The 24,009-nt window shown below is 32.0% G+C and overlaps 2 protein-coding genes across 4 annotated transcripts in view; both read left to right on the top strand.

The window, feature by feature from the left end:
• ENGase (cytosolic endo-beta-N-acetylglucosaminidase) overlaps positions 1 to 8,859 on the top strand; it is a 62,226-nt gene extending 53,367 nt beyond the window's left edge. For both annotated transcript variants that reach the window (XM_017907909.1, XM_017907900.1), the window contains one exon: positions 8,787 to 8,859. In XM_017907909.1, the coding sequence (XP_017763398.1) occupies positions 8,787 to 8,842 (56 nt within the window). In that variant the 3' untranslated portion in view covers positions 8,843 to 8,859. The remainder of the gene's footprint in view (positions 1 to 8,786) is intronic.
• A 431-nt stretch (positions 8,860 to 9,290) lies between these two features.
• On the top strand, positions 9,291 to 23,182 carry LOC108553138 (uncharacterized). 2 transcript variants are annotated; one of them, XM_017907930.1, is made up of 5 exons: positions 9,291 to 9,598; positions 11,562 to 11,848; positions 19,968 to 20,261; positions 21,992 to 22,135; positions 22,804 to 23,182. In XM_017907930.1, the coding sequence occupies exons 1-5, from the start codon at positions 9,307 to 9,309 to the stop codon at positions 23,059 to 23,061; spliced, it is 1,275 nt and encodes a 424-aa protein (XP_017763419.1). In that variant the 5' UTR covers positions 9,291 to 9,306; the 3' UTR covers positions 23,062 to 23,182. The 2 variants fall into 2 exon arrangements, with proteins under 2 accessions (XP_017763419.1, XP_017763409.1); XM_017907920.1 differs by having other exon boundaries at positions 19,968 to 20,330.
• The last annotated feature ends 827 nt before the right edge of the window (positions 23,183 to 24,009 follow it).

Raw genomic sequence — 24,009 nt, 5'->3', positions numbered from 1 at the left:
AAAACTATTTTATTTTACATATTTTTAACAATTAGAATTTTTAAACGTACTTGTACAAAGTACTTGTAATCTTATTCGATATTAATTCTTATTTATTAATTATTGTCATTATTACTATTAATTGCAGTTATATAGTGAAAATAAATAGATAATAGATAATAGAATAAAAATAAAAATATAGAAGTCATCGTTTAAAAATTCTCAGTCGTTCTAGTTTATGAAAGAAATTATACAAAGCTTATAAAAATGTCGATTGCTAAGCCTACTATAACTTTGGTAATTGATAATAATTTTTATAAATATAAATTTAATAATTTGAATTCCTACTGCTATAAATTTAACAATTACACTAACTCCATAACACTTAAAAAATTCCATGAACAATATAATAAATCACCTAACTACGTACAATATATTCTAAATTCAAGTAACATTTTCCTATCGCCAGTGACCCCTCGAATAATTACCTGAATTTTAAGCAACAAAAGAAAGTAATAATCTCCTCTTGAAAATGTCACATTCCACATGCTACCATCGTTACCTGTATAAATAAAAATACAAATTCTATTCGATAATAAATAATGTAGAAAATTCCAAAGGAACAGCATGCATTCAACCTGTCTGTCCCCCGTTTCTGCAACAGGAAGTTCAGCTATTATGTTACACGACGATAGGTATGTACGTGGTTGCGACATTTTTAATAAATGTCAATTGCACGGAATAAGGATCGTTCGGTTTGAAAAGCGGCAGTGCAAGGCGGTGCATTGTCCCGATCGAGTCATCGATCATTGTACCGGTGGAAAATCAATTCGCCGTGACGTTTCACTTCGCACCTGCCGCTAGAAAGTATTAGAAACTGCTACGACCTTTTGCGTCACCGTAAAAATTCCTCCTCGAATTAATTCGCGCGGTGTATTGGCCGAATAAAATTTCACCGACAATAATTCTCCGCTGGTGCAATCCGGAAATTAGAATATTTCCGTTGTAATGTAATCATGGAAATCTTCCGTTTCATAGAATTATTCGCAATATGGGAACATAACTTTTTTTTTCTTCCATTATTCTTATATTCCTTTTATACTTTATTATTATTATTCTTATATTCTTTTATATTTTGTTATTATTATCAATCGTTTAGTTTTTATCTCTTTAGGATAAATATATTTTATGTAATGGCAATTAAAAATTGTACGACCATTGACGAATTTATATACGCATAGATAATAGAAGTTGTCACCATAGATTCCATATCGTAGGATTCAAAATTCGTGGCTAAATTCAAAATTAATATATACACCTTTGTACGTGTATATATTGTATAATTTTCGCATCTTATGTTCAAGAATTTAAATCTTATAGAAAAAATAATTATGTTGTAAATAATTAAATCGAAAGCTTTTGGCAATTATTGTCCACAAATTCTAACGACAGAGGTATTCAAGAGGATGTGTGTAAATCTATTAACTGATGTCCAAAGCGATAAACTTTCTCGTATAAACCACTCTCATTTAAAGTCTCTATCGTGTGGTATCTAATCGTGAATTTGTCGTGCATCAATCAGTAATGAGAAGTAGGAAGGCATCCCTGAACATCCAAATTTTAATTATAGTCCTAAATCCTTCGGATCAAATCCAAATTTGCATACCTGTAGAAATTTCCAGATATTTCTGGAAACGTTTTACTATCAAAGATTCTGCTCACATTTCAAGAAGTTATACAAAGTGTTAACAAAATAGACAAAGTGGATTGTTGATTAAATGTAATTGAGAAGGTTTCAATTACCAAACCTGTGAAATTGGTATAATCTGCAGTGAATAACGATACGTGAAAGTTGTGGAAGAAGAATATTGCAAAGCAAATCGCGATTGCTGCAAGGCGTTGAACGACTGAAGGATCTAGAACCATATTACATCAGAGTGTAGAATTAAGACCTTAACCTTTTCTTTACTATGGGTTACACCCTTCGTATTCACATAGCATTGAGTAAGAAAAGACTGTAGTCACCTTTAACAGAGAAAGTGTTAAAATCAGTTCCATTAAAAATTAAGTTTCTTGGGCTAGTCTCCTTTTCTGTATAAAGTAGAACAAGTAACTGAACAAGTACCTCGAATATATTCTGTTCCACAATTTTAATTGTAATTTTGTAGCTTTTACTGTAAGACTAATATGAAGAAATCAGAATCTTCGACATGTAGGTGTTTAACAATGAATATATATAATATTTTTCAATGAAGAGATTATTTGAGGAACTATGTATATAATTGAAAAATTTGTAAATAAGTTCACAATTTGCCATAACTTTATCTTCCAAAATGAATGATTAAAAGGATTAAAATTATTATTGAAAATAGCCATCTTCGGGATCCAAGCATTTTTGTACCCGCCTCTGCAAATTTCTGGACGCCGACATGACCTCAATAATGGCAGCATTCTTTGAGAGCATCAATTATGCGTGGTTTGTCCATGAACACACAATCTTACAGTGAACTCTATAAGAAAAAATCAGGTAACCTTAGATTTGATAATCTTGATAATTTAATCCTTTTAACACATCGTCCGATTCAAAAGACTCAAATAGTTTATATAATTTATAAATTATGGAAGAATTGAAATTTATCTGAATATAATTATCTAAAGGTCTAAATATTTAAGTTACAAATTCCTAATTATAATTACAATTTATAATTAGAGTAGATTATGTTTATGTTCATTATATAACAAATAATTTCCTCGAGTTTGCATTGAATACATACCATGTATGTAACTTACGTTAGGATCATGTCAAGATCCCAAGTACAGTCTTCATAGTTACTAGAAATGTGTGACCCTTAACTAGAAATCCTCCATAGTGGAAGGAGATTAACCCTCCATAACAACTTCTTCAGACCTCTATTACAATGGATAACATGTATCCAGGACATAATACCATCATTACAAACACAGAACTTACCCTGCGCGTCTTCCATCAGCCCCTACACTATCTCAGCTCTACTAGACCATCAAGATCACCAAGCATCTTCAACATAGCTTCAATCCATGTTGATCCAACCAAAAAGATGAATTCTCCTGTTCACTCTGCACGCTTCATTAAAATCAAGAGCAAGCCTTAGTCTCTTCCATCCTCGTCTCCTTCGGAAAGCTTCGATTCCCACGGTACGCGACTGGCGCGTTCGCCGCGATTTACCTAGCGCCTAGGGATCGCCGATCGGTCGTTGAGCAATTTTCGGGGTGTTCCGTGGCAAAAGAACCGCGGGTACCCCGGAGAGAGGAACAGAAAGGTAGGGGGCCTGATCGGTGTGCCGCGATGCAAAGGAAGAAAGAGAGACGGAGAAAGGCGCGAGGAGAGTAGTCGCGAGCTAAGCCGCGCGAGCAACACTCCAGTCACTGAACGGATGTACAAGCAGCCGGTCGCGCGATAGTATCGGGAAATCAGCTTTGGTGTATCTCTTGCTTTCAGCTCGCGGTGTCTGACCGCGATCCGGGCCGGGTGTAACCGTAACGTAAGTGCGTGACGTTCGATCAGTGAAGTGTGTTGCGATCCCCTGTGGCGGATCATGTGATGATCGGAGGAGAGGCGAACGGTGACAAGCTACGTCAACCTGGTACGTTCATTCGCGAGCCTTCTGCGCCCTGGTCCGCTGGCTGCTCCCGGTTCACCCAGCGAGCGAAACTCTGAGATGCAGCGCCGATTTTCACGTTGTTCTTGCGAGCAGGGATTTTGTCACGGCGGAATCCTTTATCTGTGAAGATCGGCGAGGTTTCTTGTTGAATTTCAAACTGATTGGTTCGTCCGTACGAGATGTGGATGTTCATGGAAGATTCATTCGATCCTTTTTGATTCATTTCCTTCTTTTCATGCAAAAGAAGATTGGTAAAATGGAAGATTTTTTGTAGTTCTATTTTAGTCCGATGAAGGTAGTCGATTTTATGGTGAGGAGCTTATTTTTGTTTGGTGAATTATGGAACAAGAAATTCGCAGGGATTTCGGATGATAAAGAAGAATTTAATGTTTTTAATTATTAGAGATTCTTGTTAGATCAAAAAATGGGATAGTATGGTGTTGATTTTTCAACTGGGAGTTGGTTTAATGATATAGAGATGCTTGTTACAATTTTGTGAATTATTATGAAGCAAGAAGAAACTTCATGTGAAGTTTGAGGAGATAAGCAAGAGTTGTTGACTGTTAGAGAAATCTGGTTCGCCCAGAAAATGAACTCGTATGAACTATTGGTTCTTGAACAGATAGTTGATTCGATGTTTAAAAAGAGATGTTTGTTAAAACTTGATGAATTGTTATGAAGTAGAAAATGTATAGATAAATTTTGAGAGAAAATAGGGGAATTATCAGTGGCTAGGAAATTCGTGGAGTTAAGAATAAGATGTAACAATATTGTGTGAGATTATATCAAGAAATATCGATTTGATGATAGAAGCTTATTTCTTGTAACTTGGTACTTACAGATAAGAGAACTATGAAGAAAAATTATTAACTGAAGAATTGTTACTAAATGTAATGACTTTAACAATAAAAAAATATCTTACATTATTTAGAAAAAGTTTATCATGAATTTTTATGAAAAAAATGTATCTATACGTCGTCAAAAAAATGATCACGATCTTGGACAATTGATGACTTTTTGATCTAAGAAATAAGATCGTGTGAGATTTAAACTATGGTAGGTTTTCTAATCGAAGAAAGTTTCTTCTGTCGGGGAAAGATTTTTATCGACTGTAAAAGAAAATATTTACACAGATGAATCTTTAATGATGGAAAAATCTTGATTTGAAGTCTGGTGGGTTTGGTTCTGGAACAATTTTGCTCATAATTTGGTGAAAGGTTTGTGCGACTTATTATTCTGAGAAAGATATGTATCTATGTATGAATAATTTATTTTAATTCGATAATAGAACAATGCGTGATATCGTGAAATATACAATAGTTACTTAGTTGTTGGACAATCTTCCTCTTGTAATAATAATTTGGTGAAAGGTTTATATAAGTTATTCCAATAGGAATTTCTAATTGTGTATAAATCATTTCCTTTAACTTAATGAGATTATGTGAGAAAATAATTTATAACATAATGATTCAGTACTTGGTCGACTTCTCCTGTAATTAAGTGAAAAATTTGTGTGAATTATTTTACTACAGATTTGTACTTATATATGAGTAATTTTCTATATATAATAGATATCCTTAATAAATTATTGAAACCTGTTTCTCCTTTATAATCTTTTATAGATACGTTTACATATTACAATATAAAAATATGCCTTATACAATAATTATTAATTAACATTTAATATAAATAATATAATTCTTATAAACAATGTTAATACTCTGTAACCTAAATTCTGTTTGCTCATAAATGACAAAAATTATAGTCTATTAAAATCGTTCACTTTACTTTAAAGTCAAAAAAGTAATAAATATTATGATAAATAATACTTAGTCTCGATATAATAATATATTGATAAAGTACAACGATACACTAGCTATCATATACATAAATAAAAGTCACGTGACACAATATGAAGTTAAACAAAACCAATTATTACATAAAATCGTTAGAAATTTCCGGAATATCAATTCAAATCTCATCGAATATCCCAACACGTTTCAGGAAAACAATTACATCGCAATTACGATGATTTCTCATTTAAATTAATGCGACGACTCAATCTATGGTGGTCGTGCTTACACCAGCCAACCAGTGTAAAACAAAACGAGTACGTGTTTAACAAACGTAACTGTAAAACTGCACGTTTATGTGTGAAAGTTCTTGTTCGTCGTCCAGTGGAAATATCGCCACGAACACGTGAAAAGTCATTATTCCTTTGACCGATTCATATTTCTTTACTTACAACATTGTTACCTATTTAACGCGCGCCGCCAGATTCCACGTTCGTGCTTGCTCGCGATTCATCGCGAATCTTCGGTTCCGTGTGCGCGCGCCGATGATTCTTTTCCGGTCAGAAATTTACCGTACACATCGTGCCGTGTATTTCGTCTAGCGTGAAATATTCATCATGGAACGACGTCGTTCAAAGATACCATGTTTTCTAGAATCTTACGAACAGATTTACGCGTGGCTTATGTTAAAAGCGTGAAGTAGGTTGGAGATTGTTTAATTGGATAATTAATCGTGTAGAAGGAAGGTTCGGTGAGCGAGTTATACGGATGAAATATATTAACGTTATGTGGTTGATAGGAAAATTAATTTGGATGTAAGGGGAGAGTTGTCTAATCCACACCGGTCGTATAAATCGTATCTCGACTGTTTCTTTCTTCCTACTGTATACCAGTGAAGTATAACAGCAGATCTATGAGATAAACGATATAGAAGATGTATGTACAATAATTCAGAAATTATATCTTATTTCCTACGTATCTTCGAATATTTCGAAATGTCAATTTCTTTTCTATTTTTCGAACCTATAAACCTATAAAGACACAACTTTCGAAATTTCTATTTTTCGTATTAATTTTAGCAAATTAATAATCGTTGATGTATTACGTTCTTCGTGGTAATCCATTCATCAAAATTCCCTCTATTTGCTTTAATTGATAATAATAAGAATATGAAACATATTTGAAAACTAAGTTTTTCAATTTTTACGTTATATCTTTCTATCTTGAATTGCCATGAATCTACTAAATTCCGTAGAAAGCGCTTTTTTAATAATATCTTTTTTAACTGCAATTTCTTTTTTCTCTATTTTCCTAAATATTTTTATTTTTTGCCATCACACAAAAGAGTATAAAAATGCAGAAAGGAAAGTATCCACGTCTACTAGGTTCAATAGAACCACGTAATACTATAATCAACGCACTCTTGGTGAAAACCGGTACTGAAGAAGTTTCAAAATCGCCAAACACGCGTGATCCATTCATCAAGCGTGGAATTAACCAGAAGTTCAACTTGTTCTTTCAAAATATCCCCGGTTTGTCCACTGAAGAAGGACAAGTTCGTATTACTTCAAGGTCGCTGCACATCGTGAACCACAGAATTTTTCCGGGCTGATCGTCTTAACTGTACTTGATTTACAGACATTCAACGTTACGTCGTATTTTCCTCGGCCAGCGAACGTAACAGGGTCAATTTACGATGCGTTTCAGGTAACAGCGACGCCGGGTTTATTGAGCTATCGCCTGAGATGATGTTGAAAAACGAAAGGACTCGTTTCATTGCGTTTTATTAAGTAATATCACATGCAATAGTTGTTACGATAGTCTGAAAGATTTTATAGCAATATATCTCGATTACATTCTTTTTCTTTTCTTATAATTCGAATATAAGTTATTGTACTGGTGTAGAATTTTTAATTAGATTAGGATTTAAAGTAATAGTAATGGCGTATAAAGTTGATTAAAATTAGAAAATTATTATTAAATATTCTCGGTGTTCAGATAATTTAACGAAAGCATTTGCGACCGTTAGTTTATGTTCTAATAAATTAGTGAATTAACTGCAGATATTAGAAATGTCAGAGTAAACGTTAATTGTGAAATAAAAATGCTACATTATTTTATATGTTACAGCTAGATTGCTGTACTTTGAAATTTACAAAAATTTCTTCATTTCGATATGAATCAATGAATTTAATGAACAAATAGATACTATCTGGATGTTAATTACTAGTGGAATCGAAAGATTAGTATAATCTAATGCAGTAAAAATAAAATTGAAGAATTAGAGGTATAAATCTATTTTATGCTATAATTGTATAAATGAACACTTTGCAGTAATTATTTCGTTGAAACACGAATATTCCAATTAACTGGTGGTATGAATTGTAGAAATATTCAAGTTAAGAGTGCAAGAGAGATGTTTAAGGAATGTTTAGTAAAACGAAATCATTACGGTTAACGTTTTAATAATTATAATCAAGTTATGTAGCTGAAAGAGATATGATAATATGAAATTGAATTTAATTTTAATAAAATTTAAAAAATTAATTCAAAGCTTTAAATTATATTATATAAGAATGATTTCATTTATACGATGAAGTTTTCTTCTACTATAGCATTTAAAAAATATTACTTAAATATTTTTCATACCCAACCGTAAACTAAAACAATTACTATTGTGTATTTCTTCATTTTAACTAAATTGAACCAAACTCAATAATGAAATTTAAAGCTGAAAAATAAATTAATATTATTTATTATTCTCATACTATAATTATCATAGAGATCATTGTAGAATAGGTATAAATCTCATTTTTCTTTTTTTTTTTAAATAGAAACAATTTTCATTTTAAATGGAAACATTATCAATACATTCCACGTTGGCAAAGTTATCTTTTTATTTAATTTTAGGTTGTACTTTATATCTTTACTACTTTTTGGCACTTTTAAAAATTTTTTAAGTTTACAATGGCTTACATTAGCTATGTCCTTGATATTTTACAAAATTTGGAAAACTTGTCAACTATTTTTAAATGTCTTATATCTATCGACCAACAGATTTGTCTGTTTAGTCATGTCGTGTTAAAATTCCTTTTCTTGTTTAGCCATCAAATAAAAATCAGAAAATGAGCAACATTGAATTTACAATGCTTCCTATTATATTCTTCGAATATTCTTTTATGTGCAAAACCTTGAAAGTCAAGTCGATCTCATTATCTCCCTAACAGCTTTTGTTTCGCACTAAAGGCACATTTCTGTAAAATGTTACCTCATAGCATAACTAATTCTCAATAGAAACCGAACGTTCCCTCTTACCGCAACTTCAACAGTGTTCAGCGATTATCAACGCAATTGTTGCTTGCTTAATTTACAGATCGTTGGGCTTCAACCGACTGTGTCAAACGGATCAGCGATTACAGCGTCTATTGACCTTTACCGATCCACACAACACGAAGAGTCTCTTTTAGCTAATGAAAAGAAGCGTCGAATTCTAAATATGTCACTTTAATTCCAATCTACTCATCATTTCGAAGATCAACGTATCTGCAATAAGCAATTAATAATTCAGTGAACCATTAAATCTCAAATTGACAAAGAAGAAGGCAAAAAACAACTGAGAAAAATCTCTATTATCATCCTTAAACTACCCTAAATAGATTTAAGAAAAATTTAAGCAAATACAACTATTTTATACGACATAGAGAAGAATAAGGGGAATAAGAAGAGGAAGAGAGGAAACGAGAGACTTAAGTAAAAAAAAGAAATTCATGAGAGACAAAAGTAAATAACTAAACGTTCTTGGAACGCTGTATGGTGAAGAAACAGGAAGGAACGGGTGTGTACAGTGATGTATTAGAACGCTTCTGACGGAAGAGAGAAGAAGAAGAAGAAGCATGGAGAACACGGCGATTGCTCTTGACTCGACGGTCAGGAGTCAGGATTCGAACAACTCGAAGGACTCGAAGGGATCGAAGGAGTCAAAAGATTCAAGCACATCCGACTCGAAGCCTGAAAGCTGTCTGGAGTCGAAGCACTCGAAGGAGATCCTTATTTCTGAGAAACAGCAACGGCAGCAACAACCAAGAACACAGCAAAGTCCAGACGATAGGCAGAAACTGAGAAGCACCGAGTTCAAGGATGAACCGAACATCCTGATGTTCACCTCTTGTGGGCAGTTGCTCCTTGGTAAGTTTGTTTTTGGAAATTTATTGCAGCTTTATCTGATCATTTATGTGATAGATATGGTAGAGTTTAAGAGAATATTGTGAAGTATAGAAAGTGTTATTAAATTGAATTTTTGTAGATATTAATTTGAATATCCTGAATCTTTTTCTAAATTAATAAAAATTGTATTTTTAGTTGAATTGTTATATTTCCACCTAAATAGTAATTTTTTCTTTATCAAAGTATAAAATTACTTTTATCACATCATTCAAACATTTTCTACCATTACAATATTTTATAAAAACTACTTTTAATACTGTTGTTAACGTTTATATACCGCAATAATAGAATTTTATTTTTTTCTTTTCGAAAATATATTTAATTTTACTAGCAGTTCGCCCTCACTTCTTCAAATAAATTATCGATAAATTTTTGAAAGTAGTTTCAACATAAATATAAGTAATAATTCAAGAACATGCGTTCCCCTTCAGTTTATAAATTTTCCTTCGATTAATGTTAACAAATTCAATCTTGGATCGTGATGAACACCTGTTTATGTAGCATCTAGGAAAATGATAAGCTTGATAGTTGAAAATCGGTCGAAATCTGGTTATCTGGTAATACTGGCTGCAAAAACCCGTTTGATCAGAGTTAATCCAATTAATAACGTCATAGATTTATGGCAAACGCGTTCATCAGGAGTTTCAGTTTCAACTAGATGGTGAATTCCGGATTAATTAAACGCGATCCCTGATAGTGAATATTATTTAAATTAATGTAAATATATGAACCAAACAAGTCCATTCGTTCTTTGGTGCCTTTCGTGCATCTGGTTTAAAAAAAGAAAGTTGTGTCCATTGACATTAATTGATACCCATTGGACAAAAAAAAAGAAATATATTTCTAGTTAAATTTTTGAATATTTCAAAAGTAATTCCGATAATAAAGTAAAAATGAAGAGAGGAACAAGAAGACAAAATGCGAATATCGGTAATCACTATAATACAAAAATTGAATATTTTTAGCGAGTAATAAATTTGGAAATTATCATCTATATAGTATGAAAATTTTTAGTTGAGAGAATATTTGAATTCAAATACAGATTTCGATTGTGTGGTTTCTACTTTCGCGTAGTATCTTGATTGTTTTGAATTTCTGTAAATGAATTACATACGAATTTCCACTACGCGCCCACTGAACAGACATTTCTCCAAACTACATAGAAATCGGCGTAAAAGTGAAAACATTTCACTTAGAAAGTCATACTTGTGTAACTCTTTCCGCGGGTTTGCAAACCGTAGAAAATTACCACACTGCAATTCATTGTTATTCGATGTTTTCTGGTGGCAATTTAATGATTACAATTATTACAATACCCGTGTACACTACTATTTGTACAGAGAACAAAAGTAAATATTATTTAAAACAAAAGTTATAGAACATATCCCTTGAATTTTAAAAAGAATTTCAATTTATTTTTTATCTTGTCACAAACCATTCGTAATTAAAAGATTCGTTTAATTTCTCTAGGTTGTTTAGTTGAGTATTTCTATCTATTATTAACTCATTGTATGTCTGTCACGCAATATTGCATGACTCCACATACTATTAAATATATGCTTACAGTTTAGCATTAATTTGAGCATTCTGCTAAAATTAATATATTTTCATTGAAAAAATATACACATATATTACTTTATGAAAATGCAAAAAGTTTTGAATGTATATTTATTCAAATATTCAGTCCTTGTAATAAATAGAATTTAATCATCATACAATGTTTCTTATGTTAACAGAATTTCTGTTCTCTACATTAAAAATTAAGAAACTTGAGGCTAAAAAATATAGGGAGTTAAATGAACTGAAATAAATAAAAAATTTATATATTAAAAATCGAAGTACTCCATGTACTCTCTTTTTCATATTAGGTATCACTGAGCTTCGAATATAATATAACTAAATTATTGAATTGAACATTTTCCAGGTATAGTCCTCGTCGTATTCGGAATCCTGGTGCTGGTCCATGGCGCCGCGTTGGGTGCTTCCGGTGCAGGATTGTGGGCAGGTGTGGGTGCCCTTGCCGCAGGAGCGTTGGGTGTTGTTGCGACGCTTGCAACATCGACGAGCAAGACGAATTCCAGCTTTTCTACGGCTCACCTTGCAGCAAGCCTGATTGCCCTTGCCCTTTCGAATATGGCTGCAATTACGGCCTTGACTGCTATCGTCAGGGACTCCCAGAGGACACCGGAAGTGACCTTGCTCACTGTTCCGGTACGTATTGTCTGTACTTTCACCGGTACCCTCCTTTCCTATTTCTTTTCTTCGTGAATATTACTGTACGATTGTAACACTGCAGGAATAATATTTGCAATTTTCCTATGTGGTTTCTCGACTCTTTTTTTCTGAATTAATATACTTATTTCCTCCAAATTTTTGTATAACAAGTAACAAGTATGAAGTATAATGGGTACATTGAATTTTAAGACAGTTTAATGCAGTATATTTTTCTTTCTTTCTAATATTTCCATAACTACATATAGATTTGTACAGTTATATTTATACTTTGTATTATAATGTTAATTATGGGTAACATTATTTATTATTGAGAAATCGTTTTAACAAAACAAAAGTAATGCCAGGTTAAATTAAAAGGAAATTCTATTAGAATAATTATTCCAATTTCGTAGATATTTTCTACTTTGAGTAACTTGAAACACGATTTTGTCTTTGTCAGAATATTAAATAATTCCCAGTGTAAATGAAACATTTCATAATGGACTATCAGGAATATAAAAAAAATTAATTAACAGCGTACTTCGTTATCTGGAATCTATCCATCTACGCAGTGCAGAATTATTTAAATAATATTTACAGAAATAAATTAAAAATGGTGATCTTACCTAAAAAACTATATACCCCAGAAAGTTACTAAAAATCTTCAACAAGTATTTACGGAAGTAAATAAGTTATTTAATCAATATACTCTATCGATATAACCCTCGACAGTTTCCGTTTCCTTAAACCAGAGAGTTACTAAAATTTCTCACTAAGTATTTGCAGATATAAATAAAAAGTTATTTAATCAATATATCCCATCGCCATAAAGCTTTTCGACAGTTCTCATTTCCTTATTCCAAGTAGTTATTAAAAATGTTCGAAACTACGAGTAAACAGCCACCACGAAACTAACAATATATAATTGCATTTCCTATTTCCCATTCCACCGGTTTTCAACGCGAGTATCGTTCATGTAACCTATCACATCCACGGTGATAACAGAAATTTGCACTCCGTGGGTTGCATTAGCAATAGACTGAGATACATATTATGACACCAAGGTATCAATTACGATCAATCATTAGCGAAGCGATAAGTATAATTCAATGCCCGGGGAGATTCTCTTGGCGCGTGCCTATTCCGTGAAGCTACCAAGAAGTTAACGGTGACTTCATCAGGAAATTATTACCGTGCTGTCGTTGAATGCCTGCTGCTCTATGAACGGGAAGCAGGGCCTGTGAGGACCGATAAAAATTTCACACATCGATGGATAAACTGGTATAAACATGAACGCAAACACAGGCCACCTTGTTCCTTGGCTTTTTCTTCGTTTCATTCAGATATATTGATACGTGTCTGCGTAAGTCGTATGAATTTACGAACTTTATTATAGCGGTATACGTAACTGTGTAAAAGCTCACGAATAGGGACACTGTTAATATCGTGGTGCGTCTTAGTTCGCCTTTCATCGTCGCTAATTGGGAAGATAAGTAACTTTGGAGACAGGTAGTCTTCGTCTGGGATCTCGCGCTACGTATAATTTCGCAAATATAAATTTGGTGGCTGTTGTTCGGTTATGAACACTACTAGAATTACGTGGTGGAATGTGGACTGTATTTCAAGTTAATTGAGAGTAGCTGAGTTTTGTTTGGGACAAGGTTTATTTATATCGAGATAGCTGTGGGATGAGAAAATACAATTTCGATATTGGCAATTGGTAATATAATAAGACTGGAATTACCAAACCTGTTAAAATGATTCCAGAATTCTTGTTTTTATTAATGTTAATTTTTAGTCAGAGGAAAATGTGGTTGCACGTGTTTCTTTTTCTTCGTGGTACCACTTCAATTATTGGTATTTGTGTACACTATTTATATTTAGCTTTGTAATACTAGCAAACCGGTTAGGTGATTAATTTCAGAATTTTATTTTTACAGACATTGGAAATATGCAATTATGTTTGACAAAATTAATGTTGGATTTCATTAAAATAGATGCCTAATTATTTTCCTCATAACACTTTAAATATTCTTACTTGTATATATTGTATTTGGATATTGTTATGACACGATAGTTCTAGTGTCTGTGATAGTTAGTATGATAGTTTATGATAGTTAAATGAAAATTCCATATTTCCTAAAAAATCAATTAAAATCTTGAAAGAATTTGCTCTTTTACTATTTTTACTGTATATTTTTATTTTTGCTATTCTTTTACTATAGTAATGTGAGATATGGGAACGATGCTTTTGAATTTACACTGACTCAGTATATCTGCTTTTCATTTTAATCTTACAATATTTTGAAAAAGTGTTAAAATAAAATAAGACAGTGCATGGGTAGATAAATCTTTATTTCAAACATTAGAAAGAGTGAAAATGATTCTTCTTAGGAAAGGTCAGCCATAACTGGGGTGTGCTATGCTCAGTTGTACAGAAAATTAGAAAGAAGACTTTATGGCTATGTTTTGACGACCACGAAACGGGACTTTTCTAATTTAGTATTTACCATCCATATTGAAGATAGGATATTTTGTTACCACGCTGAAGAAAGTTGATTCAGAATTTTTAAGAGATTTGAGAATGTCAGGAATTTTAACTATCCAAAGAAATGTAAAACACTATGGAATTTTGACTTTCCTATTTCTGATCAGAGAGTATGTTTAACTTTGAGACAGCGTAATTTTATTCACTTGAAATTAAACGTAAACCGTGAACCATACATTGAAGATACATAATTTAATGAATGTAAATGAAATGTCGCCTTTCTTATTTTACATCTCGTTACCTTTTGATCAAGATGATTCTGTGTGTGTAATGTGTCCATAAATTACACTTTATGATACATGTAATTATGAATATGGATGTAGTACCAGCTTTATATTTATAAACACTGAATTAAACGTAATTTTCATCATTTAGTATTTTAGTGTTCTCCATCAGAGAATTTCTGTTCTAAGAATAGCAATAATTTTATAAACTACATATACTTGTGAATATTAGACATCATCCTAATATTGTTCCTAAATGGTTTATTCTTCAGAAAAGCTTACGGAATACACTACTGTGTAGCAAATTCGTGTCAGATAAAGAACTTTACGTAAAAATACAAAAACATACGATAAAATACGAATAATTATAATTATGGACATTGATAAACTCGGGATACCCTCGTCTAAGTTGTAAGACAACAATGAACCTTCTAACGTTCTTACTTTTTACGTATTACTTTGTTTTAGATAAAAATCATGCGCTTTTAGATAAACTCACATTTTTTCGAAAATTGTGGGTGATAGAGCAATCTTGATTATTCATGATAGGATTCATGTTGAAGATAGTAAGCTCTACGAGAATCACCTATTGGATATTACAGATTAGAGAAGTAGTTAAAATTTGTTGGATAGTGTTATTTATCTATTTCTTTAGAAGATCCTAGCAAACCTTTCTACCAGTATCGAGGATCGCAGTCAATCTTAACGTCTTCGATAATTAACGATGGCTATCGTTGATCGATACACAGTCCAATTAGCAAGCAGCGTCGGTGGCCCAAATTCGTTTCTGATCGGTCTCTCGTCTCAATCGGATCAGCGGGTTTCGGCATTACGGAGCAGCCGGAACAGGGACGTTGGAACCGTTTGACCGGCGGAGAAAGTTACCAATGCCAAGGCTAAAACGCGGTCAGGGCACAGCATCGTGAAATTTCACAAATTGCTTCGCCTCTGGACCCCAATGGAACGCGCCTCTTCCGGTCGATGATCTATTGCGAAACGCTTAGAGATGCAGTAACCTGAATCTAGAAAGTCTTTCACGGGAGAAGCAATTCGATCAACAGACCGATGTATTCGTTGCCCGTTATTTTAAACATTCGTATATTCTTGTAATAAAACTTGAATTTGAATAACTATTGCGATGAAATCGATCGCTGACGCGTGATGATGGATTGGAGGTGTACTGTTTTAAGGATTCATAAATCCTTACAATGTAACTCGATATTAAAGAGCTCTCGTCAAAGGAGAGATTGTGGAGTGATGGATTGGAGGTGCATGATTTTAAGGATTCATAAATCTTTGCAATGTAACTAAAATCTAAATAGATGTCATCAAAGAATGGATCACAGAAGTTGTGATGAATTAGGAGTGTGACATATTATCTCCTTGTAGGTCGTATATCATGTGAGAGATGATAAAATTGAATAAGATTACGTATAGGATCTAACGAAATTTTGTGTGTACAGTGTGCTTGTTAACTTAGGGTAACCTTTTCACTAAGGAACATTGTAATGGATCTCATAGGAACAGTTAGTTTAGTGTTTAAATGTTTTATTGCACTTGTATAGCCTGTGACTAGCCTATAACCATAAGTTACGCTGCATTTCAAGCTGCTGTCTATGAATGATATTTTAGACTAGCTGCATTGGAGATGGATGAATAAGGATTTACAAATCTTAGAGGTTAGTTAGAAATTTTGATTATTTTAAAATTGCTATTTTTTAACTGGTTTGTTAATCTTTGAACTTAATGATTTAATATTAGAACTACTAAATCTAATAGAATTTTGAAATCTATATTATTGCAGTTACTGACAATATGCAACTGTTTTTAATAACACTACCATTGACTTTTATTAAGATAGAAATGTAATTATGTTTTATAATTAAATGTAATTATTTATATTTATATTTATATTCATTACAGGTCAGTAGTTTTAGTGTTAGGAATATATTGAAATTGTAGTTTATAAAGTTTAGATCTTGCTTATAGATTTTACAAGTTAATTGATTTCAGGAAGAGCATTACTTAATTAGAGTTTCACTAAAATTAATAAATTTAAAAACAATAATTTTTAAAATATTTTATATATAGATCCTGATCAAAAAGTAATTCATGATCATGGATTGAAATATTCGATAATGATTAATAACTCTAAAAGTTATCTTAAGATAATATAAATAGAATAACGTGGAATATTCAGCAATTGAATTCCAAATATTTTATGTAAATTCACTATGTGCCTATTAAATTGATCGTCAGCTTAAACATTTGATAGTCTGAAGTTAAATGAGTCTTAAAGGTAACGATGTTAGGTCAAGGCAAATAGACTTTGACGAATATAGATTGCCGAGGCTTCGTTCAACCGTTTGACAGGAGAAAGTCTCCTGAAGTAGAGATGTACCTTGTACCCCCATATTTATCTTCATTTTTCACTTGAAGGAGTACCAATTTACCATTCCTCCTGCAATAACTTGCTTCACATGATTGTTTCGCATGTTTCGCTTGCCTTTCATCGCAATATTATCACACTTTGCAACCTACATACCTGTGTTAAAAAATATACAAAAACCAGTCAAATTTTGCAGTTCTATCTTATATACGATGTAATATTGCAAAATATAAATACTATATACCAAAGTTAACCCTTTCGCGGTTAAGCATTTCAGCAATTTAAAAAAAAGAAAGCCTTCGTGAAAGAATGTTACGAAATCACTAACTTTGGACCAAAAAATTAGCGATGTTCGAACCACTGTATCTTTGTGAAAAAGGTACGTACAGAAGTTTACCTTTGCTTATTTTTAAAAGCATAATCTCTACTTTTTCTGTACTGGATTGAATTTTTTCAGACATGTTTTATACTTGAATGCAGGGCGAGAAAATGAATGGTTCTATTTCCCAAAAATTTTCTAAATTTAAACAACTTCACGAAGTTGAATAAGTTTTGTTCACGATTCCTTTTACGATGAGTTTAAAGGTAGAAGCCATTTTTACAACTCTTATAGATTTTACAAGTTAATTGATTTCAGGAAGAGCATTACTTAATTAGAGTTTCACTAAAATTAATAAATTTAAAAACAATAATTTTTAAAATATTTTATATATAGATCCTGATCAAAAAGTAATTCATGATCATGGATTGAAATATTCGATAATGATTAATAACTCTAAAAGTTATCTTAAGATAATATAAATAGAATAACGTGGAATATTCAGCAATTGAATTCCAAATATTTTATGTAAATTCACTATGTGCCTATTAAATTGATCGTCAGCTTAAACATTTGATAGTCTGAAGTTAAATGAGTCTTAAAGGTAACGATGTTAGGTCAAGGCAAATAGACTTTGACGAATATAGATTGCCGAGGCTTCGTTCAACCGTTTGACAGGAGAAAGTCTCCTGAAGTAGAGATGTACCTTGTACCCCCATATTTATCTTCATTTTTCACTTGAAGGAGTACCAATTTACCATTCCTCCTGCAATAACTTGCTTCACATGATTGTTTCGCATGTTTCGCTTGCCTTTCATCGCAATATTATCACACTTTGCAACCTACATACCTGTGTTAAAAAATATACAAAAACCAGTCAAATTTTGCAGTTCTATCTTATATACGATGTAATATTGCAAAATATAAATACTATATACCAAAGTTAACCCTTTCGCGGTTAAGCATTTCAGCAATTTAAAAAAAAGAAAGCCTTCGTGAAAGAATGTTACGAAATCACTAACTTTGGACCAAAAAATTAGCGATGTTCGAACCACTGTATCTTTGTGAAAAAGGTACGTACAGAAGTTTACCTTTGCTTATTTTTAAAAGCATAATCTCTACTTTTTCTGTACTGGATTGAATTTTTTCAGACATGTTTTATACTTGAATGCAGGGCGAGAAAATGAATGGTTCTATTTCCCAAAAATTTTCTAAATTTAAACAACTTCACGAAGTTGAATAAGTTTTGTTCACGATTCCTTTTACGATGAGTTTAAAGGTAGAAGCCATTTTTACAACGACCCTCTAAAAGTTGATGCACAATTTTTTGTTAACGAGTTATTTCGCTTTATAATTTAATTTCACAATTTATTATTTACAATGTAGCATCTCAATATTAGTCCGTATTAGTTTTTCAATTTCAGTTAGTATTAATTTAAATTAATTTTAATTAATATAGAATTGCATATTATATAAAAGTACGGTATATTTAATTGTCGATCTTGATACTTAAAGAATAGCTGATGGTAGAGAAATGTAATAAGGTTGCAGGAACAATAGGAGAAGAAAATGATAGCACAGTAGAGTATCGAGTGTCAGAAGTTTCAAGATAATTATCTCTATATGCTTATTAAGTACTGACACGTTAATCAAATTACATATTTCAAAAGCAGATGCACTCCTGTATCTAGAGGCAAAAGTTATTATCAATTTATTGATAATATTATTGATATTATCAATAAAGCTACTCAAAGTATAATACTTTTCATAATAAATATAATCTACAAAATTTTAGATATCTTAGACTTTCTTAGAGGTGATTATAAGTAAAAATGAAAAAAATTAATGATTTACTGAAGGTTATAAAAAATCCAAGTTAATTACTGAAATAGTATAATGTGAATACTAAAATATAATTACATAGCATATAGTTTTCAGACTATCACTAATAACATTTCTGTCCATGCAACATTAATCATTAACAAAGTAGAAGTATGATATGTCATTAAGAACAACAAAGACTATAATTAAATAGACCTCTAGTATGTTACTATATTATCTAATAAATCAGTTTTCCTTAAGCATTAAATTCTATGTTTAAAAAATATTTATACAAATTTTTATTTTTACATAAATAAGTAGATAATTACAAGATAAATGTTACCGTCTGTTTTGTGTCTATATTAATATAATGAACCCTCCAAAACTAATATCCAAGCTAATATCCAAAATTAAAGAGACACAATCACTCTAATTAAGAAACTATATAAAGCTACATTAACTGTTTAAATTTATGCTAATCGAAATTTATAAAAAATTAAAACTTACTGGAATAGTCTCAAACAAGACTGGTAAATGAATTATTTGAAAAACTTCAATCCTTTTCCAAAACGTAACTCAGCTAAAATATGAAGTAGGATGAAAATTCCAAGATCATATCAGTAAAATCAGAAAATAATTCAATATTTAGTACATCACATTTATTAGAGATATGGGTCGTGGTGATGCTAGTGAGTTAAATGGTAAATCATCTTAAGACTATTTTGAAACGCTTATTCATGAGAGGGTTAATAAATCATAATACAACTAAACAACAAAATATTGTACTAATACAGTAAAAAACCTATCACTTGCAGGGTGAAAACGGAGACAACGCTGAAGTAGAGGGTAGCTGGGCAGGTTTATTGGCGAGCATCGGGCTGCTGGTGACTAGCTTGGCCGAATTATTGGTCTCTGGCTATAGCTGCCTGACCTTGACCCCGAAGCTGTGCGGATGTCTGCGAGCGAGCAACGTTGACGAGGCAGCGAACGACGGCCGCCTGAAGACCCGCAACATGGTCCACCAGTGGGTCACCGCGCAGAACCACGTGCCTAAGAGTCAGCCGATTTACGTAGTACAGCCGATGCTACCGATGCATCCGATGATCCAGGTGAGGCCGGATCCTCTCCCACGACCCTTCGTACTCGGCTACTACGGCTCGACCTCCGGCGAACTGGAGGTAGGGATAGGTCAGTGACACGCGAGCTAGAAAGTTCAGACGACGGCCGTCGAGAGAAACTCGTCGAGCAGCCGCTTCGGGCGATCTCCGTGCCTACATTTCGAAGATGCACGAGCTCGGTGCAGGTGTTTCTGTGTCAGCAGGATAAAGCCAGCTTGCCGTCGCTTTTCGGATTCCCTTTGAACCAAGGATGCTTGAGGCGTAATACGCGTTTGCGGTCTGTCGATGCCTGCGAGATTCTTGCGGTGGATGGTTGTGATTGGTTTGGGTGAAGAATGCGCGGTATGTTTGTTCTGGTTCATGGATTTTCTTTTTGACCAGGCATGAGATTGTCTTGCACAGTGGTTTGGTAGTACCTTTGTACCCAAGGTAGGTAGTTTTCAATGTGTGTTTAGGGGAGCACTTGTTTATGGGACAGATGTTTCACTTGTGTGTATTTTTAATTAAGAATTAAAAACTTTATGTAATTCATATGTGTTCTTATATTAAATATTCTATGAATTAACATTGGAACTACTGATCTGTCATGTGGACCATGGATGATACTAATTAATATGGTATAATGGGAATGAATAAATGTATGCAATTATATTTGTATCTTGATAAGAATTAATATTAATTTTTAAATATTGTAAGCTGCAGAGCAGCTGCATGCTTTCAATAACAACAGGTACAAGAAGTCTGGAACTAGTTAAAATGACTAGTTTTGTAGTTCTAATGTTAAGCTGTGAATGCATTAATGCACATACTTAAATGTGTTTGAATGCTCTTGAGATAGAAAGCTATAATTGGAAGGAGGTTGATAGAGTCTGATGAATTGTTAATGATAAATAATTTCGAATGAATTTTCAATGTATTCTATGAATATATGGTTGTTGGATGTTGTTTGTTAAAATATTAGTATTGTTTTATTTGGTAGTGAAATAGGTTGGCTAGATGAAGGATGATATCTAACGAGACGTTGGTAACAGATAATTTAGGAAGATACAGTGAATATGTTTTGTAGTTGTTTTGGGTCTTGAATTTTACTTGGTAAGATATACTTGTTTTGTTTAATACTGAAATGAGTTGGTCAGGAAGAAGATAATGTCTGATAAAACGTTAGTAACGGATGCTTTAGAATGGATGCAGTGAACGTATCTTATGGTTGTTTTAACTGTTTGATTTTATTTGATAATGTATAGATCTTATTTTGTTTAATGGTTAAGTGGATTGGTCAGAGAGTGGTAGATATTTGTTGGAATGCTCTTGAAAGATAATTTATTGCACACACATTTGTGCTAGATGCAGATCGATTAATGTTCCTTTTTAATTTAAAAGCGCTTTGGGAAATAGGTCATACAGTAAGTGATGTGATATGATTTATATCAAATCAAATATACAAAGTAATGACTTAGATGTAAGTGTTACGATTTAATTAATTGTCTCTAAATGGATTCTTTTATTCCTTTTTTTTTCTTGAGTGATCTTTACGCCTTAGATTTTCTAGTAATGGATATTAAAAACATTTGATTTATACAATCAATTAATTTTATTTCAGTTTATAGTAGTCTTCTTTCGATTAATATTAAATAGTATTTAATTGTGCATTTATATTATAATATATTATGTTATATAAGAATAATAAAATAATAACATTAACAGATTTTGTTTTGTCCCAGTCGCCTTATGCAATGCCTGCCGCTTCTGCAAAATTTCCTGGAGGATTCATGCCCGCTGGACCTTTGCCAATAGCTGCTCCAGCTTATGGTGCCGTTCCTATGCTGCCACACATGCCATACGCAGGTCGTCCTCCATCGCAAATCGTAAGTATCTGTAATGATTCGTAGTCCATCCGCAATCCTTCATACGAGGATTTATCATCGTGTCAAGATAGCCAGTCGATATCTTCGGCATCGATTCGACAGTCGTAAATGGAATGCTGTTTACCTTTACATATAATTATATAACAGTGAGAAAAATTCCTAAAACGGTTAAGTTAATTTAAACCGTACGAACTTGTTCGTAATTCCTCTTTCGAAATTTCCTTTAAAAGATTTTAGTATTTGTGAAAGCGAGACGTAACAAAATAATGTAATACCTCGTAGCTGATATGATACAGGAATTATATAAACATTTTCAAAAATTTGTTTATTTTCTTGAAAAAAATTTTAAATGACAAAAAGAAATTTAAAATGACGTTCTGCATGAAAATAGATGACATATTTTTTTATTCGATGATATAAGTGCCATTCTTTATAGGGCCTCGTAATAAGTAAATTAATTAAAGAAATTTACAAAAATTAATAAATTAGTTAAGTTAGTAAATTAATCATTTATTATTATTAAATATCTATTTAGATAATTATGTGACATAACTTCAGGAAATATGTATTTATTATAAACATCTGAAGAAGACATTTCTTTGTTATAAAAACGTTTGTATTTTATTCACGATTAAGAATTATCATCAATCAATAGTACTTAATTTTAGATTCGACCAAAACAGAAACGTCATATAAATATGGAACATGAGGACACTACAGAAAGGAAGAAACAAACTGAAAGAAAAACAGAATCCCCAAAAAGAATGTCTTCTATAGGAGAAGATCAAGTAGATCTAGCTCAAACTTATACAGGATTGGACAAAAAAATCTCAGAAGAGTTCATTTCAATCGCTATGGATCCAGAGAGGAAGTCAAAAGCTTCTAGCAGTCATGGTAGCGAAATCGGTACCGGTAAAACCACTTGAAGACATAATATCCATATTTCTGTATTGTATCATGTTATTCTCATTATTAATGTAAAAAAGAAACTTGCATTTACCGATTTAAATGCATCTAATTTAGCACGAAAAAAGAATTATTTATCGTTTAAATTCTTAACGCTTTGAAAACTTGTTGGACTTAAACATCATGTATAATTATGATTGAGGCTTTACTTCTACAATTTTGTTATATCAAATAGATTGTTATAAGTATTGACAGGTACACACTGAAACTTTTAACAATTGCTGTTGTAGATGTTACTTATTAATCTTTGATAGCCTGAACTATTTAATGATATCTGTTTGAAACAGAGAATAGGTACACATTGCTGTGTTTTTGGTTGTATAAAAATGATTATATTTAATAAGTAAGATTTTAAAAATTAGTAAATTTATTTATTTCTTATGATATTTTATACACGCTGTTATTTACTATATGTACATTATTCGTTGCAAAATACAGCAATATATACCTAGAAGAAAAAGTTTCAGGCTTTGGAGGAATAACAACGTATAACTTTGTGTATTTGTTATATAATAATTCCAAAGGTAATCTATAGTTGTAATTTCATTTTATATAATGTAAGATAAAAGTTTAAGACCATTTTTAATTCCGGAAATCTACTTGATATTCTAATCTCTTGTCTAATAATTCGATAATTAATTCTTGAAGTTTTATACTGCCAAAGTTGTTTACTTAATTTCTTAATATATACATATTATATTATTTATATATTATTTTAATATATATATATATATAATCGGTCTATGCAATAGATTTCTAAGAATATTCTTACAACTTTTTATACTTTTGCGAGATTTGTAAAATATTATGCAGAATAATGGTAATCATATTTTACTTAATTCTCTATTTTTCTCTCGTGTCAATCAAATTCCTCGCAAACAATACATTTCGTTATCGTATTTAATTAA

Source organism: Eufriesea mexicana, unplaced genomic scaffold, assembly GCF_001483705.2.
Source record: "Eufriesea mexicana isolate 0111107269 unplaced genomic scaffold, ASM148370v2 scaffold33, whole genome shotgun sequence".
Taxonomy (NCBI): Eukaryota; Metazoa; Arthropoda; class Insecta; order Hymenoptera; family Apidae; genus Eufriesea; species Eufriesea mexicana.
This window is presented reverse-complemented; position numbering and strand designations above follow the sequence as displayed.

Excerpts from the sequence above, each read along its gene's own strand:
- LOC108553138 (XM_017907920.1), top strand. The coding sequence starts at position 9,307 with ATGGAGAACACGGCGATTGCTCTTGACTCGACGGTCAGGAGTCAGGAT. Across the intron at positions 20,331-21,991 it reads CGACCTCCGGCGAACTGGAG|TCGCCTTATGCAATGCCTGC; the intron begins GTAGGGATAGGT and ends GTTTTGTCCCAG. Across the intron at positions 22,136-22,803 it reads GTCGTCCTCCATCGCAAATC|ATTCGACCAAAACAGAAACG; the intron begins GTAAGTATCTGT and ends ACTTAATTTTAG.